Genomic DNA, 13490 nt, shown 5'->3' on the forward strand with positions numbered 1-13490 from the left:
CATCAAGCCTCCATATCCAGACACCAAGGCTCCAAGCATGCTCTCCCTGTGGTCACACAGGCTTGTTAACAAGTTCATCAAGGGTCTCTTTAGGACATTCCCCGCGATGGAGGCTACTGCCCCGGCTTGTGAGCTGAATGTGGTACAGTCTAAACTGATGGGGCCTCTGTTTGAACCTATGCCTCGGGCCTCTGAAGTTTCTGTTCTGGAAGTACACCTTCCTGGTGGCGATCACCTCGGCCAGGCGGGTCAGGGAACTGCATGCTCTCTCCGGTTACCCTCCATATTTGCTGATCCACTCAGCTAAGGTGGTTCTGCAAACTCATCCTTTCTTTATGCCAAAGGTACTGTCAGACTTTCATCTAAACGAGACAGTTTTCTTTGCAAATTCTTCTTTGCCTGCTGAAGGGTCATTGCATTTGCTGGCCGCTGCATGTGCCCTAAAATTGTATATTGCAGGCACGAAGGACTGTCAAAAGACTTCTCAACTTTTCATCAATTTTGAACCTCCGGGATATGGGAAGGCCCTGTCTAGGGCTTCCACCTCCAGGTGGCTCTACACTGTACCATGGAGTGCCATTGTTTGGCCAACAGACCATTTCCAGGCCGGCCGAGAGCTCATTCCACCAGAGCCACCGCAGCAACTACAGCGTTCCTCTCTGATGTTTCCCTGCTCGACATCTGCAGGGCTGCTATGTGGAGGTCTAACCGCCCAATCACAAGATTCTACTGTGTCGACAGGGATTGCAGGGAAGAGTCCCGGGTCGGCCGAGCAGTGTTGCACAACCTGTTTGCTTGAGGTGAGTCTGTTCCAGAGGTAAGTGTATTTCTTCTGTGAGCCTGCTGTGTAATCGTATATGAGTATGGGAATCCATGCAAGACGCCATGCTGGTGAAGGAACAAGTTACTTACCTGTAACTCTTGTTCTCCAGTATGGGTCTTGCATGGATTCACATGCAAACCCTCCCTCCTTCCCCTCTCCGGCGCTTATTGGTTCATACTGCCACTTTACGTGTGCAACCAAATCTGAAGATGGCAACCAGGGGTGGAGGTTAGGAGGACGAGTGTCATTGGCTTGGGCAGTATGGCCCAAAGTGACCCTGATAAGCTAGAGAAGCGACAAGCAGATTTTAGCTTAAAGCTAAACTGCTTTCATTTTACCGAAGATTTTTAGTCTGATGAGGGGTAATATTCTTGAGCATGTGAATCCATGCAAGACCCATGCCTGCGAACAAAACGTACAGGTAAGTAACCTTTTCCTAATCACAACCACTGGCATTGCAATTCTCTATATAAACCTACCTGAAAAGTGCACACTTTGGAACTGGTGACTTTTGGGAAAGGCTTGCATTTTATAAAAGTTAGGTGAGCTGTTTTGTGATTATTCTGAAGAGTTCTTTCTCTTTTTACACATCTGAGTACCTATGTGTGTTTCACTGGTCATTGAATCAAATGTTATATTTCTCCTAAGGGTGTATGTAAATATCTGTTTTATAAGGTTTTATGTGATACTATAGGACTAGACGTTTTTCTTGCTTAGCATGTTAACTGAAGGCCTAATAAATAATTGTATTATTATACTTGCCTCTCCTACTGGAATTACTGGTTGTCGCCCTAGACCACTCTCACACCCTTCCAGAGACTAAGCCTTGCCGCTCGGCTGCCTCACCTTGTTTTGGTTTGGCTAACCGCTCAGTTTCTTCCATGTTCCCAAAATATTACTGCCTGGGCGGATTCTGGAAATCCGTCATAGCAAGAGATTTATGTTTTTTAGATCTGATGCATTGTGTCCAAGTCTGATCAAAGTATGGTCATTTGTTGTGCCAAGATGTACACCCTTCTCCTAATATTTCTGGAAGTGGCCATATCCTGAAGGGATAATCCTGAATGTTCAGATGACAAAAGGGTTTCTCTTTGCTTACAATGAGGTAGTTTACTCCCTATGAATGAACAGCTTGGGACCAATTGGCATGTCTGACCTTATACATTAACGTGCTTTCTTGTTTATCAATTTATTTAATGTTTGTTATACTGTGGTAATCATATACACTGCACAGTAGCACAACCTCTTGATCAACATCGGATTTCAGATGATGAAAGAGTTGATGGTGTTCTAATTTTTTTAAGCATTATCATGGTCTTGTCTTTTCCAGCATTGGATCTTGATTCCCATGATTTGAATATTCCCAGTCATGCTGGCAATCCACAGTAACACAGAGCAGTTTATTTTTAAACTGAAAACTGAAGTCACTTTTGTGCTGTATTGTAGTCATTTTTGGTCATCTGCCCCCATCCAGTAGGATAGGCTCCCTTAGCTCCACCCATGGTAGCCATCTTCAGATTTTCTACCGCACGTTTCATGTTGGGAGTCCTCATAAAAATCTCTCTTCGCTATTCAATGTTTTTTCATAATGTTCGGCGAAACTTTATCATTTCGACAACAGTTTGAGAATCCTGTGCTCCGGTGACACCTGGAGTTTCTTCTCTGGTAGACCACCATTGGATTTGTGAGTGGATTCTCATATACGACTCTTCCCCAGCGTTGAGGTGTACATCATGGCTGAATCCAAACAGAAGTGTCTCTTCAAGGCATGTGCCCGCTGCAGGCTGAAGAATGTTGTTGTGGAGGATCTCCACGACAATTAGTTTTACTGCTTGCACACCAACATACGTCATACAGGAGTGTGACATCTGCCGAACGTTCTCAAACAAGACCCTCCGAGACCACCACCGAAGGTTGGTAGTGTGGCTTGATGACGCTGGGGGGGCTTCTGACACTGCCTCGGTCCATAGTGTCACCTCACTTAGGCAAGACAGAATGACGCAGTGTACCACTTCTAGTAAGAGGTCTAGGTCGCATGAGTAGGCATCTCGAAGCAGAAAGAAGTCTCATACGACACCTCCTTCTGTGTCTTCCATACAAAAAAGGCATATTCTTCTCATCAACTACTACCAGAAATTGTCCTCGAAAACTAATGACCTGTCGATGTCTCTGTCAGCACACATCAGGTCATCTACCACGGCATATCAACAACCTCAACAAGAACCCCAACTACGACTCTGTTGTCGACTTCAAGATCCTCGTTGACGACCACGACAAAAGTCACGAAACCATTGACGACTGCAAAATCGATCTCCTTGACGACCATTCTTGGACAATCCACAGTTACACCATTGATGACCTCGTCGACGGCCTGGTGAGCAAGCGTAATTCGATTTGGCAGTGCCACACTGTCGTCCCATCCATCCGCTTTGACTGCGCGGCCACAAACGGCTTACCTTCTTCCACTGGCTCTTCGGATCAGCCCAGTGAATGTATGGTCATCTACAGTTCTGCTGCAAGATATCCTCCAGCCCATTTTGGAGCTGGAAGATCCACTGGCAGTGTTTTTGGACATGGACAACGAGGCGGCTGTGGAGGAGATCCCCACCAGCCCCAAACGGAGCATGCCTCCACCTAAGTTGGTTCCTGCTCAGGCTCTGCTACCCAAGGCTGCTCCTGCTCAGCCTCTACCTAGAGCTATATCACCAGGGGTAGCTTCCCCTCCACCACTGGCACCATCTAGAGACATCTCCCTCGATATTCTGGGCACCCTGAAATCACTGGTGTCGGAGCTGCAGTACAGGTTGCCGACCCTGCTACACCTCAGCCTTGTGGAAGAGGCTATCCTGCTACACCTCAATCTGGTGGAAGTGGCCTACCTATCCTCCATCATACTACAAAGGAAAACCACCGCCTGGTGCTGGCACAACTCACTGATATAGTCAGATGATTTGAATGTCCCCCGACGACCAAGCCTCCATAAACACAGCAAATACAGGCACAGATGAATTTAATGACATCATACCTGCAGGCGGTGAACAAGATTGGGTTCCCCTTTGAGATTCTCCCCCGGACGAAATACGCTCTTTTCACGGCTTGATGTTTAGGCTATCAAGGGTGTTTGGACTAGTCCCAGATGGCTTACTGTGACAGGCACACAGAAATTCTGTTGTGCCCATACTCCTACTGGACAACATCTGGAAAGGCGGCTTGCTAACGATGACCAACCTTTCCTCTGTTTCTCCCAAGAAGGAGAGATTCAACAAGAAATATAAGGTGCCAGACTCGGGCCCCTTCATGTCTTAGGTGTCGGTAGAAGCTCATAATCGTTTCTCCAACCCCTATTCTTCAGTCCACACGGACAAAGAAGGGAAATATCTTGACGCATTTGGGAAGAGAGCGATTACACCAGCAGCCACAACCACCAAGGTGGCCAATGCCATGGCTATTCTCTCTAGACATGACCGGGAGCTATATTTCAAGATGGGCCCCATTCTAGAGTTCCTCCCAGATGTCATAAAGCAGGAGGGTATTTCCCCTTTTCAGCAAGGTGAGGCAGCATCTGATCATGCAATATCTATTTCGAAGGGATTGTGTCCTCCGACATATTCCACATCTATGACAGTTGTGTCCCACAGCTGTGCACTTCGGAAACTTTTCAGCAGAGGGCGCCCTGCGTCGATGGCGTCGAGCCGATGTCCCTCGAGGGCCTCCGTCGAGGGTCGACGTCACTGGATGTTATATATAGGATGCACAGCGCCCTTTGCCTCAGTTCCGTTTTTTCCGACAGCGAACGTGTTAGCTTCGTAAAATTCGGCGCGCCTCGTGGATTCTTCGAATCTCTTATGATGTCTATTTCTTCGACCCCTCCGACACCAAGGTCCGGGTTCAAGACTTGCCCGGACTGCAAGTCCAAAATGTCGTTGACCGACCCGCACCGTATTTGCTTATGGTGCCTGGGTGAGTCGCACAACACCGACTGCTCCAAATGCCATTCTCTTACAGCCAGGGCCTTGCGTGAAAGGGAGGGGATGCTCCGTGCAGGTAAGCCATCAAAAAGTCCAGTAAGACCGTAACGAAGTCTAGGGTTTCCATCGACGACTCGAGGGGCGACTCTCCGCGTTGGGAGGAAGCGAGGTTCTCGGTCCTGGAGTGGTTCCCGCCATTCCTCGTCTTTGTGGCACTCTTGGAAGCGCCGACACTGGTCGCCTTCCCCGTCCTCTTCGGAGGATGGTGCCATGCGTAAGGTCGCCTGTCCCACGAAGTCCTCGACGCCGGAGGAGTGGGCAGCGTTTAAAGAGCAAATGATGGCAATTTTCCAGTCGCAAGGCACGTTTCCTGTCTCGCCTTCTCACAAAGCCGGCAGAGAACGCTGTCGATCCGCGGCTCGCACACCTTCGGGCTCACTTCGCGACTCGCACCGGGAGCCCTCGAGTTCTCGTGCGGCCAAGAGCAGTCACAATAGTCGTGCGTCCAGGTCTCGGTTCTCATCCCCATCGAGACCATTGCAGCCTGTGGAGGTACCGACGCCAGCTTCGAGTCGTTCGGCGCCGGTCCAGTCAGACTCGGACGATGCTGTTCCGTCCTATCAGCCCACGCCTGTAGCGGCGTCGACGCAAAGGTCACAGCGTCGATACCATCGGGGCGGATTCCGGCGTCAAAGCCCTTGGCGGTCTCAACGCCGTTGTTCTCGATGCCCTCGGCGTCGAGGGTCTCGGCGCCCTTGGCGCTTTTTGGGCGTAATGTGTCTGAGGAGTTTCTTGGGGCTTCCTCTACGTCTGGGAGGCCGCTATTGGGCTCCAGGCCCGTTTCTGTTGCTTTGGCTAGGTTTTCCAAGCCTTTGACTGACATTTTTGAAGAGGAGGAAAGATCAGACATTGGAGATCCTGTTTCTCAGGATGAGGCTCCGGGATTGTTGGGTGACAGTCCATTGGAGGAGTTGCAGCAGTCCCTACATGACGCCAGTGGCCTGGATACTTCTCCAGAGGTTGAATTTGGTAGGCATGAGCCGGGGGCTCATGCAGACTCTTCCTACAGGCGGCTTATGTCTAGGGTTTGCGAATACCTGGGGTGGTCCAGTCCTCCTGAGGTTTTTATTCTGGATGACCTTACTGACATCTTGGACCAAGGTCCCCCCTCTGACCCGGCATTGCCCTTCCATCTTACATTGCAAAAAAGGGTGTCATCAGCTTGGCATGCCCCGGAATCGCTTCCGGCGGTCAATAAGAATTTGGTGAAAAAGTACCGCCCATCTGTTAGCGACCCCAGCTATTTGTCTACTCGCCCCACTCTTGAGAGTTTGGTGGTTCCGGCAGCTACGGCCACCTCGAGGCAGCAGGCATACCCTACCATCCCTCCAGATAGGGACGCCAAGGGCTTCGACGGATGGTCTCGGGAGGTCTTTTCGACAGGGAGCATGGCACTGAAAGCTGTCAACTCCACATGTGCCCTGGCAAGATTTACACACACTCTGTGGACCTGTATTTCCTACGCGGCTCAGCATATTCCCGAGGGGGAGGAAAGGGATGGCTTCCTAGCCATTGTGCATGACGACAAGGATGCTATGTGTGAATCACTTCAGTTGGGGTTGGACACGTCAGACTGTGTCAGCCAGTCCATGGCTGCGAGCACCGTACTACGCAGGTTTGCGTGGTTGCGGAAGTCGGGGTTTGCTCCTGATGTGCAATCCTGTCTTCTGAACATGCCCTTTGATGGCGTTCATTTATTTGGCAGCAAGGCTGACGAGAGCCTTGAGAGGTTGCAGACCTCCAAAGCTGCAGCAAAGTATTTGAGTGCTGCAGTACGGCAACTTCCGCCTTTTCGTCCTAGGGGACAGCAATGGAGGGGAGGTTTCTTTCGTTTCTACTCCTCTTTTGGTACTCGAGAGGAGCTGCCAGTCAAAGGGGCCAACGTAAGAGTTCCCGTGGTGGAAGGGGAACTCGGTGTGCCAAAACCGCTCAGGCAGTTGCCTCTTTGCCCTCAGGCACTGCTGCAGCCGCTCCAGCTCAGTCATGAGGCCATGTCCCATGGTTCGCCGGTTGGGGGCAGTCTTGCGCAGCATCTTGGAGAATGGCTTGCCATTACTTCGGATGTGTGGGTTCTGGATATCATAGCCCACGGCTACTGCCTTCCCTTCCTTCAGCAGCCTCACGACAATCCACCGGGGAAGCTCTCTTTGAAGCGTCAGGATCCTCTCCTTGCACAGGAAATCCTATCCCTGCTGGAGAAAGGCCCATAGAACTGGTGCCTGTAGCGGAGAGGAACAAGGGATGGTATTCCCCTTATTTTTTTTATCCCAAAGAAAGACGGGGGATTGAAATCTATCATTGACTTGCGTTGGTTGAACAAGCTTCTCAGGAAGGACAAGTTCAAGATGGTCACTCTTTCTCAAGTCCTCCAGGCCCTTCAACTTCAGGATTGGTTGGTGTCTCTAGTCCTCAAGGATGCTTACTTTCATGTGCCGATTCATCCCAAGCACAGGAAGTACCTGAGGTTCGCGGCTGGTGATTTGCACTTTCAGTTTTGGGTCCTGCCGTTCGGATTGACCTCCGCCCGAGGGTCTTCACTAAGCTGATGGTGGTGGTGGCAGCGTACCTCAGGGGAGGGGGGATTCACGTCTATCCCTACCTGGATGATTGGTTGATCAGGGCGCGCTCCGGAGCAAGCCTTGGATCATCTCACCGTCGCCTGCCATTCCCTTCACAAGCTGGGCTTATCCCTAAATTTAAAGAAGTCGCATTTGATACCTTCCCAGCGGCTCCAATACATCGGTGCAGTGCTCGACACGTCCCTGGGGCAGTGTTCGCCTCACCAGGTGAGGGCTCATCACATTCTGCAGATGGTGGACAAGTTTCAACGTGCCCAAAGTCTCCCGGCTTTCGAATTCTTAAGGTTGCTCGGCCTCATGGCATCCTAAATTTTTCTGGTGCCAGAAGCCAGACTGCGATGAGATCCCTGCAGTGGGCTCTCAAAATGCAGTGGTTGCAGTTCTCCGGCAAGATGTCGGATCCCGTTCAGATTCCTATCTCGGTCGCCCAGGATCTTCTATAGTGGGCCGACGAAGGCAATCTGATGAAGGGGGGGCACTGTTTTGGCAACCATGGCCAGAGGTGACGATCGTGATGAATGCCTCCCTCACAGGATGGGGCGCTCATGCCAACGAGTTGACAGCCAGAGGCCTTTGCTCTCCGTCAGAGTCCAGACTCCACATCAATCTGTTAGAGCTGAGAGCCATCAGGCTGGCCCTGAAGGCTTTTCTGCCGTCTGTGCAGGGGAAGACTGTCCTGGTTATGACGGACAACACATTACCTCAACAAAAGGGGGGGCAGGGTCACTCACGTTGTGCAGGGAAGCGATGCAGCTCTGGTTCTGGGCCATACAACAGGAAATCCCGATCTCGGCAGTTCATCTGGCCGGAAAAGAAAACCTGGCGGCGAACACTCTGAGCAGGCAGAGTGCGGTCTCTCACGAGTGGGAGCTGGCTCAGGAAGTCCTTTTGGAGATCTTTGCCCTTTGGGGAACCCCTCAAGTGGATCTCTTTGCCACCAGTGTCAACCGGAAGTGCGAGAGTTTTCTTGCGGGAATTTCCCTCAAGTGTAGCCTTAGGGGACGCGTTCGTAGTGGAGCGGTCCTTCCCACTGCTGTACCCGTTTCCTCCAGTCCCCGCCATTCCTCAAGTGTTGCAGAGGTTACGGAGGTTCGGTTCCCGAATGATCCTCATTGCTCCGGATTGGGCCAGGAGAGCGTGGTACCCAGACCTTCTCGACATGTCCATCTGCCCTCCACGCCGTCTTCCCTACTGAGATGATCTGCTCTCACTGGAGGGGGGTCAGGTTCTCTATCCAGAGGTCAGGTCACTCAACCTTCATGCTTGGTATCTGAAAGGTTGAGATACAAGGATTGGGACCTCCCGGATGACGTGATGGAGGTGTTGCTTTCGGCCAGGCGGCCCGCAACGAAATCCCTGTACCGTTGCCGTTGGCAGAAGTTCTGCGACTGGTGCAGGGGTCAGATTGTGGATCCTTTCTAATGTTCCATTCCTATGGTGTTGCCTTTTCTGCTTTCTTTAGCCCACAAGGCCTTCAAGTGGGTACCATTAAGGGTTACCTGGCGGCGCTGTCTATATTTAAGCGCTCATCTGAAGAGTGTTCTTACTTTAAGATTTCTTTGATTTCACAGTTTCTGAAAGGACTGTCTAATGTGTTTCCACCGTCCCCTTTCCAGGTGCCGGGTTGGGATTTGAATTTGGTTTTAAAGTTCCTGATAGGAGCTCCGTTTGAGCCCTTGCACTCTTGTCCGTTGAGACTGTTGTCTTTTAAAACTGTGTTTTTAGTTGCGGTTACTTCTGCACGCAGAGTGAGTGAATTGCAGGCACTTTCTGCCAAGCCACCATTTACTGTTTTCCATAAGGACAGGGTTGTCCTGCGGGTGCGACCTTCTTTTCTTCGGAAGGTTGTGTCTGAATTTCATTTGAGACAGAAGGTGGTTCTTCCGTCTTTTTATCCTCCTCCGCATCCTGGTAAGGAAGAGGAGAGGCTCCATAGGTTGGATCCTAGGAGAGCTTTGAGCTTTTACCTTTCACGGATGTCCGGGTCAGAGTTGACGATCAGCTCTTTGTAGGTTATGCTGGACACCGCTTGGGTCAGGCTGTTTCCAAACAGACCTTGGCCAGATGGATTGTTTTGACTATCGCTGAATGCTACCGTTTGGCGGGGAAGGACACTCTGGTAGGCTTACGGGCTCACTCTACGAGGGGTGTGGCTGCCTCCACTGCTCTACAAAGGGGTGTTCCTATTCGCAATATTTGTGAAGCAGCCACATGGGCCTCTGTCAATACTTTTGTTAAACACTATTCCCTGGACTCCACCCATGGGCAGTATTTGGCCTTTGGTAAGGCAGTCCTCTATTCAGCCATTTGATTGGGTACTCTACATTTCACATTCTAAATTCTTTCCCTCTTCCATAGTGTGGTACTGCTTTGGGAGTCTGTCATAGATGTGGAATACGTCGGAGGACACAATCCCTTCGAAGAACAAGTTACTTACCAAACTGGTAACGTTCTTTCGATGGGATGTTGCTCCGACGTATTCCATATCGCCCTCCCAGCCTGCCCCTCTGGAAAATTTCCCTTGTGATTACAGCTTCCATTTCCACAAGGCTGTAGGCAGTTTTACTGACAGGAGACTGGTGTCACACGTTCTGGGGGAAAAAACTAAACTGAGGCAATGGGGCGCCGCACGTGTTATATATAACATCCGGTGACGTCGACCCTCGACGGAGGCCCTCGAGGGATATTGGCTCGACGCCATCGACGCAGGACGCCCTCTGCTGGGTCGGGAGGCAGTCTCAGTTCCTCCATGAGTGGCAGAACATCTACAGCAAGTGGGTGCTATCACTTCTCCAGCAGGGCCACACGCTGCAGGGCTCGAAATTAAGATTGGGTAAGTAGGAGCTAAAAGCTGCTCCTGGGTAGCCAGCATTAACCAGTGACCAGGAGCTACTACTGGGGAATGAGGAGCCGGCACACAGCGTTCCTCAACTTTCACATAATATGGAAACATTATTGTGTCCATTATTTATGTCCCCTTATGCTTTAAACAGTGTATAGATTTGTCCTAAAGTTTATTTACAGATTGTCCCAAATGCACAGAATTAAATTCACATAGGTGTGCTTTTTGGGTATGGGGAGCCAAAAGTAGCTCCTGGTAGCGGCCAGTGTTGAGCGAGCCAGGTCCCTCCAGGCCAGAAGCAGGAGCTAAATAGCTCCCAGCTCCCCTCAATTCCGAACCGTGCGCTGGAGTTCGTCAAACGGCCGCCTACCATTCCTCTGTGGCCATTGGTGGAGAAGTAAATACAGCTGCTACAACAGGAGGTCCAAGCACTGCTATCCAACGGTGTCATCGATTAGGTGCCATGAAGCCAGCAAGGATGAGGAGTCTATTCAAGGTATTTCCTGGTAAGGAAAAAGTTACGAGTGTGCAGGCCCATACTAGATCCCCCAGTGCTAAACAAGTTCTTTAAAGGCCAAACTTTCATGATGGTAACACTGCAGCAGGTACTGTCTCAGTTACAAGAAGGGGATTTTCTGGCATCACTAGAACTAGAAGATGCTAATTGCCACAATCCAATGCACCAGAAGCACTGCCACTATATACGCTTTGTGGTCGCAGCTCGAAACTACCAATTTGAAGACCTACCCTTCGGGCTCCGTTTGGCCCAAGGGTTTTCACCCATTGCCTTGCTCTGGTAGTGGCCCATCAGCGCTGAGCGGGTGCGCACGTCTATCCCCATCTGGACGACTGGCTGGTGTGAGCGGCGTTGATTGACATGGCAGCAAAGCACACCACTCTCACCATTCAGTGCCTGCAGTCTCTTGGATTCTCTGTTAATTATCCAAAATCCTGTCCAACCCCATTGCAGCAGGCTCTCTGCTTGGGTGCACGCCTAGACACACTATCTTGCAGGGAAAATCCCTCGGAGGAGAGAGTTCCAACCCTCTCACCAAGGTACAATTGCTCTCCCCCTTACCAGCCGCATTTGTCTGCCGCCTAAAGTTCCTACTGGGGATGATGTCATCTTGCGATCCCAAACTCCAGCACTGCAGGCTCTGCATGCGTCCGCTGCAACAGTTCCTAGATGCATGTTGGCGGCAGGTGTCAATGTCCTGGGAGGGCAAGGTTTGACTGACAGAACATTTTTTTAACATGATAATTCACTTTTTACTACATTCGATACATGTGAAATTTCTTTCACTTAACTCTCCACAAAATTAAGCTATGTTGGTTATTACATGAGCAATGTATGTCTATAAATATTTTATCTGACATACTTTTTATCATCCAGGGTCTTTCTTAATTCTACCAATCACTGTGCATTGTTTACTAACCATAGCTTTGTTTCATCAACATGTGTATCACTATGATTTAGACACACTGCAGAGCTTATTTTGTGGTACACATTGATAGTTGCGTTTGTTTGATCACTTAACGATTTTGTATTATATGATGCAAACTGCTGTATGTGTGTTATAGTGCAAAAGAATAGTGATGTATTTGAAGCAGTAGTGTGTTTTAATTATCTAAAATCCTTTAGGTACAATCTGTGAAGGTAGTATGCTTTCACATATAGTGAGTATGCTTTCCATGTAGTGAGCTCCATTTGCTCATCTGTTGGTGTGTGCACTCCTCCATTTTTCACCAGTGTTGTGCTTTGAAGGGAAAGCCTCAGATGCTATAATATCACAGCTGAGCTATGATTATTCTCTGATTGCTCTCCCCACTATGCGCTCCCCATTGTAAGATTCGGCCTCATTACAAGTTTGTCGGTCCTGTAACTACGGTACCAGTAAGCTTGCTGGTACCGCAGTTACCGGACCGGCAAACTACGAGTTCTGCTCGCGGGTGCCTTTACGCCCGCCAGGCCAGATCTGGCGGGCGGACCGTCACCCGCGAGCAGAGCATGTCGGATGCACCAGCACCATCCTGAATGGTGCCGGTGCACCTGGCCTCCCCACTCCCATTGAGCCCTATCGAGCTCATTGGGAATGGGGAGCATTTTTTACCGGTGTCCAGGAATGGGCAAATACTGGGTCCGGCTGGGCCATAATGACCCAGTAATTGCCCATACCGCCGAACTTGTAATGAGGCCTCACCAATTGGAAGAGTTGGACAAGCCCCACTGCTTTGTTGCTGTTTGTTGCTTCTGCTAGCCTAACTCAGACTCGAGGCCACAAGAGATTGCAGATTCTTACCTGGCACATATTGTTCTTGGGTGAAGTTCTGCACTTGCAAGAGTCAGTTGTACCACACTGCACAACTACAAAGCAACTTTAAACATTGTTTGCCCTTCTGCTTTTAGGGGAGGAGCTGGCTATGCTGGAGGATATGAATCTCGGCATTATGGACCTGAGGAATGTAACTTTTAAAGTCACACAAGCCACATCAAATTCCTCAGCTGACATGCTGCCCGTCATCACAGGGAATCGGTAAAGAAGACAAAACAAATATTAACGATTTGAATGCTTTTTCGCCCCTTGCATTTACTATTTTAACCCTGCAGTCAAATAACTTCACTTTATCTAAGTATATGATCATCACAAAGAGGGGGGTTCGAGGGTGGGGGGTCCCAAAAAGGGGGAACTATAGCTGGGACTGAAAATCACAAAAAAACAAGAAGGTGCTTGTTCCCCAATATACTTCACATTATTTAACAAATCAATTTTTTTTTAATAAATTCCAAGAAGTTCGAGGTCCTTTATTGTTACCTTATTCTGAAGATAGGTTTTATCAACATGTAGAAGAGTAAATGTATTTGTATTCCCTTCTTAAATGATCAAAATGATGAAATCTCACCAATAACAAATGTTAACAAAGACAGTAAACTAAAAAAACATACAAACATTTATGGATTCAACATGCCTAATACAATCATGAATTTAATAAAACTAATTCTCAGCTCCAAAAGTGCATTGTGCACCATCTAACCAAGTTAAAAATTCCCATTTGACATTGGGTTACAAAGTGCAAAGAATTATTCAAAAATGCATATATGTATAATTCTGTCCAAGGAACATGACTTTGTATAACCAGATTACTGAATGTAATTAATTGTACAATGCAAGAAATTAACATTTGATTGAAAATTGCAAAATACTGCTCTAAGGTGCATT

At 49.1% G+C, this 13490-nt stretch overlaps 1 protein-coding gene across 16 annotated transcripts in view; it reads left to right on the forward strand.

Annotated features, from left to right (window-relative positions):
• INPP4A (inositol polyphosphate-4-phosphatase type I A) overlaps nucleotides 1–13490 on the forward strand; it is a 2396889-nt gene that overhangs the window by 1906278 nt on the left and 477121 nt on the right. For all 16 annotated transcript variants that reach the window (XM_069636670.1, XM_069636669.1, XM_069636663.1 and 13 more), the window contains one exon: nucleotides 12680–12806. In XM_069636670.1, the coding sequence (XP_069492771.1) occupies nucleotides 12680–12806 (127 nt within the window). The remainder of the gene's footprint in view (nucleotides 1–12679; nucleotides 12807–13490) is intronic.

This window comes from Ambystoma mexicanum, chromosome 7p, assembly GCF_040938575.1.
Source record: "Ambystoma mexicanum isolate Mex_15411 chromosome 7p, UKY_AmexF1_1, whole genome shotgun sequence".
Classification (NCBI taxonomy): Eukaryota; Metazoa; Chordata; class Amphibia; order Caudata; family Ambystomatidae; genus Ambystoma; species Ambystoma mexicanum.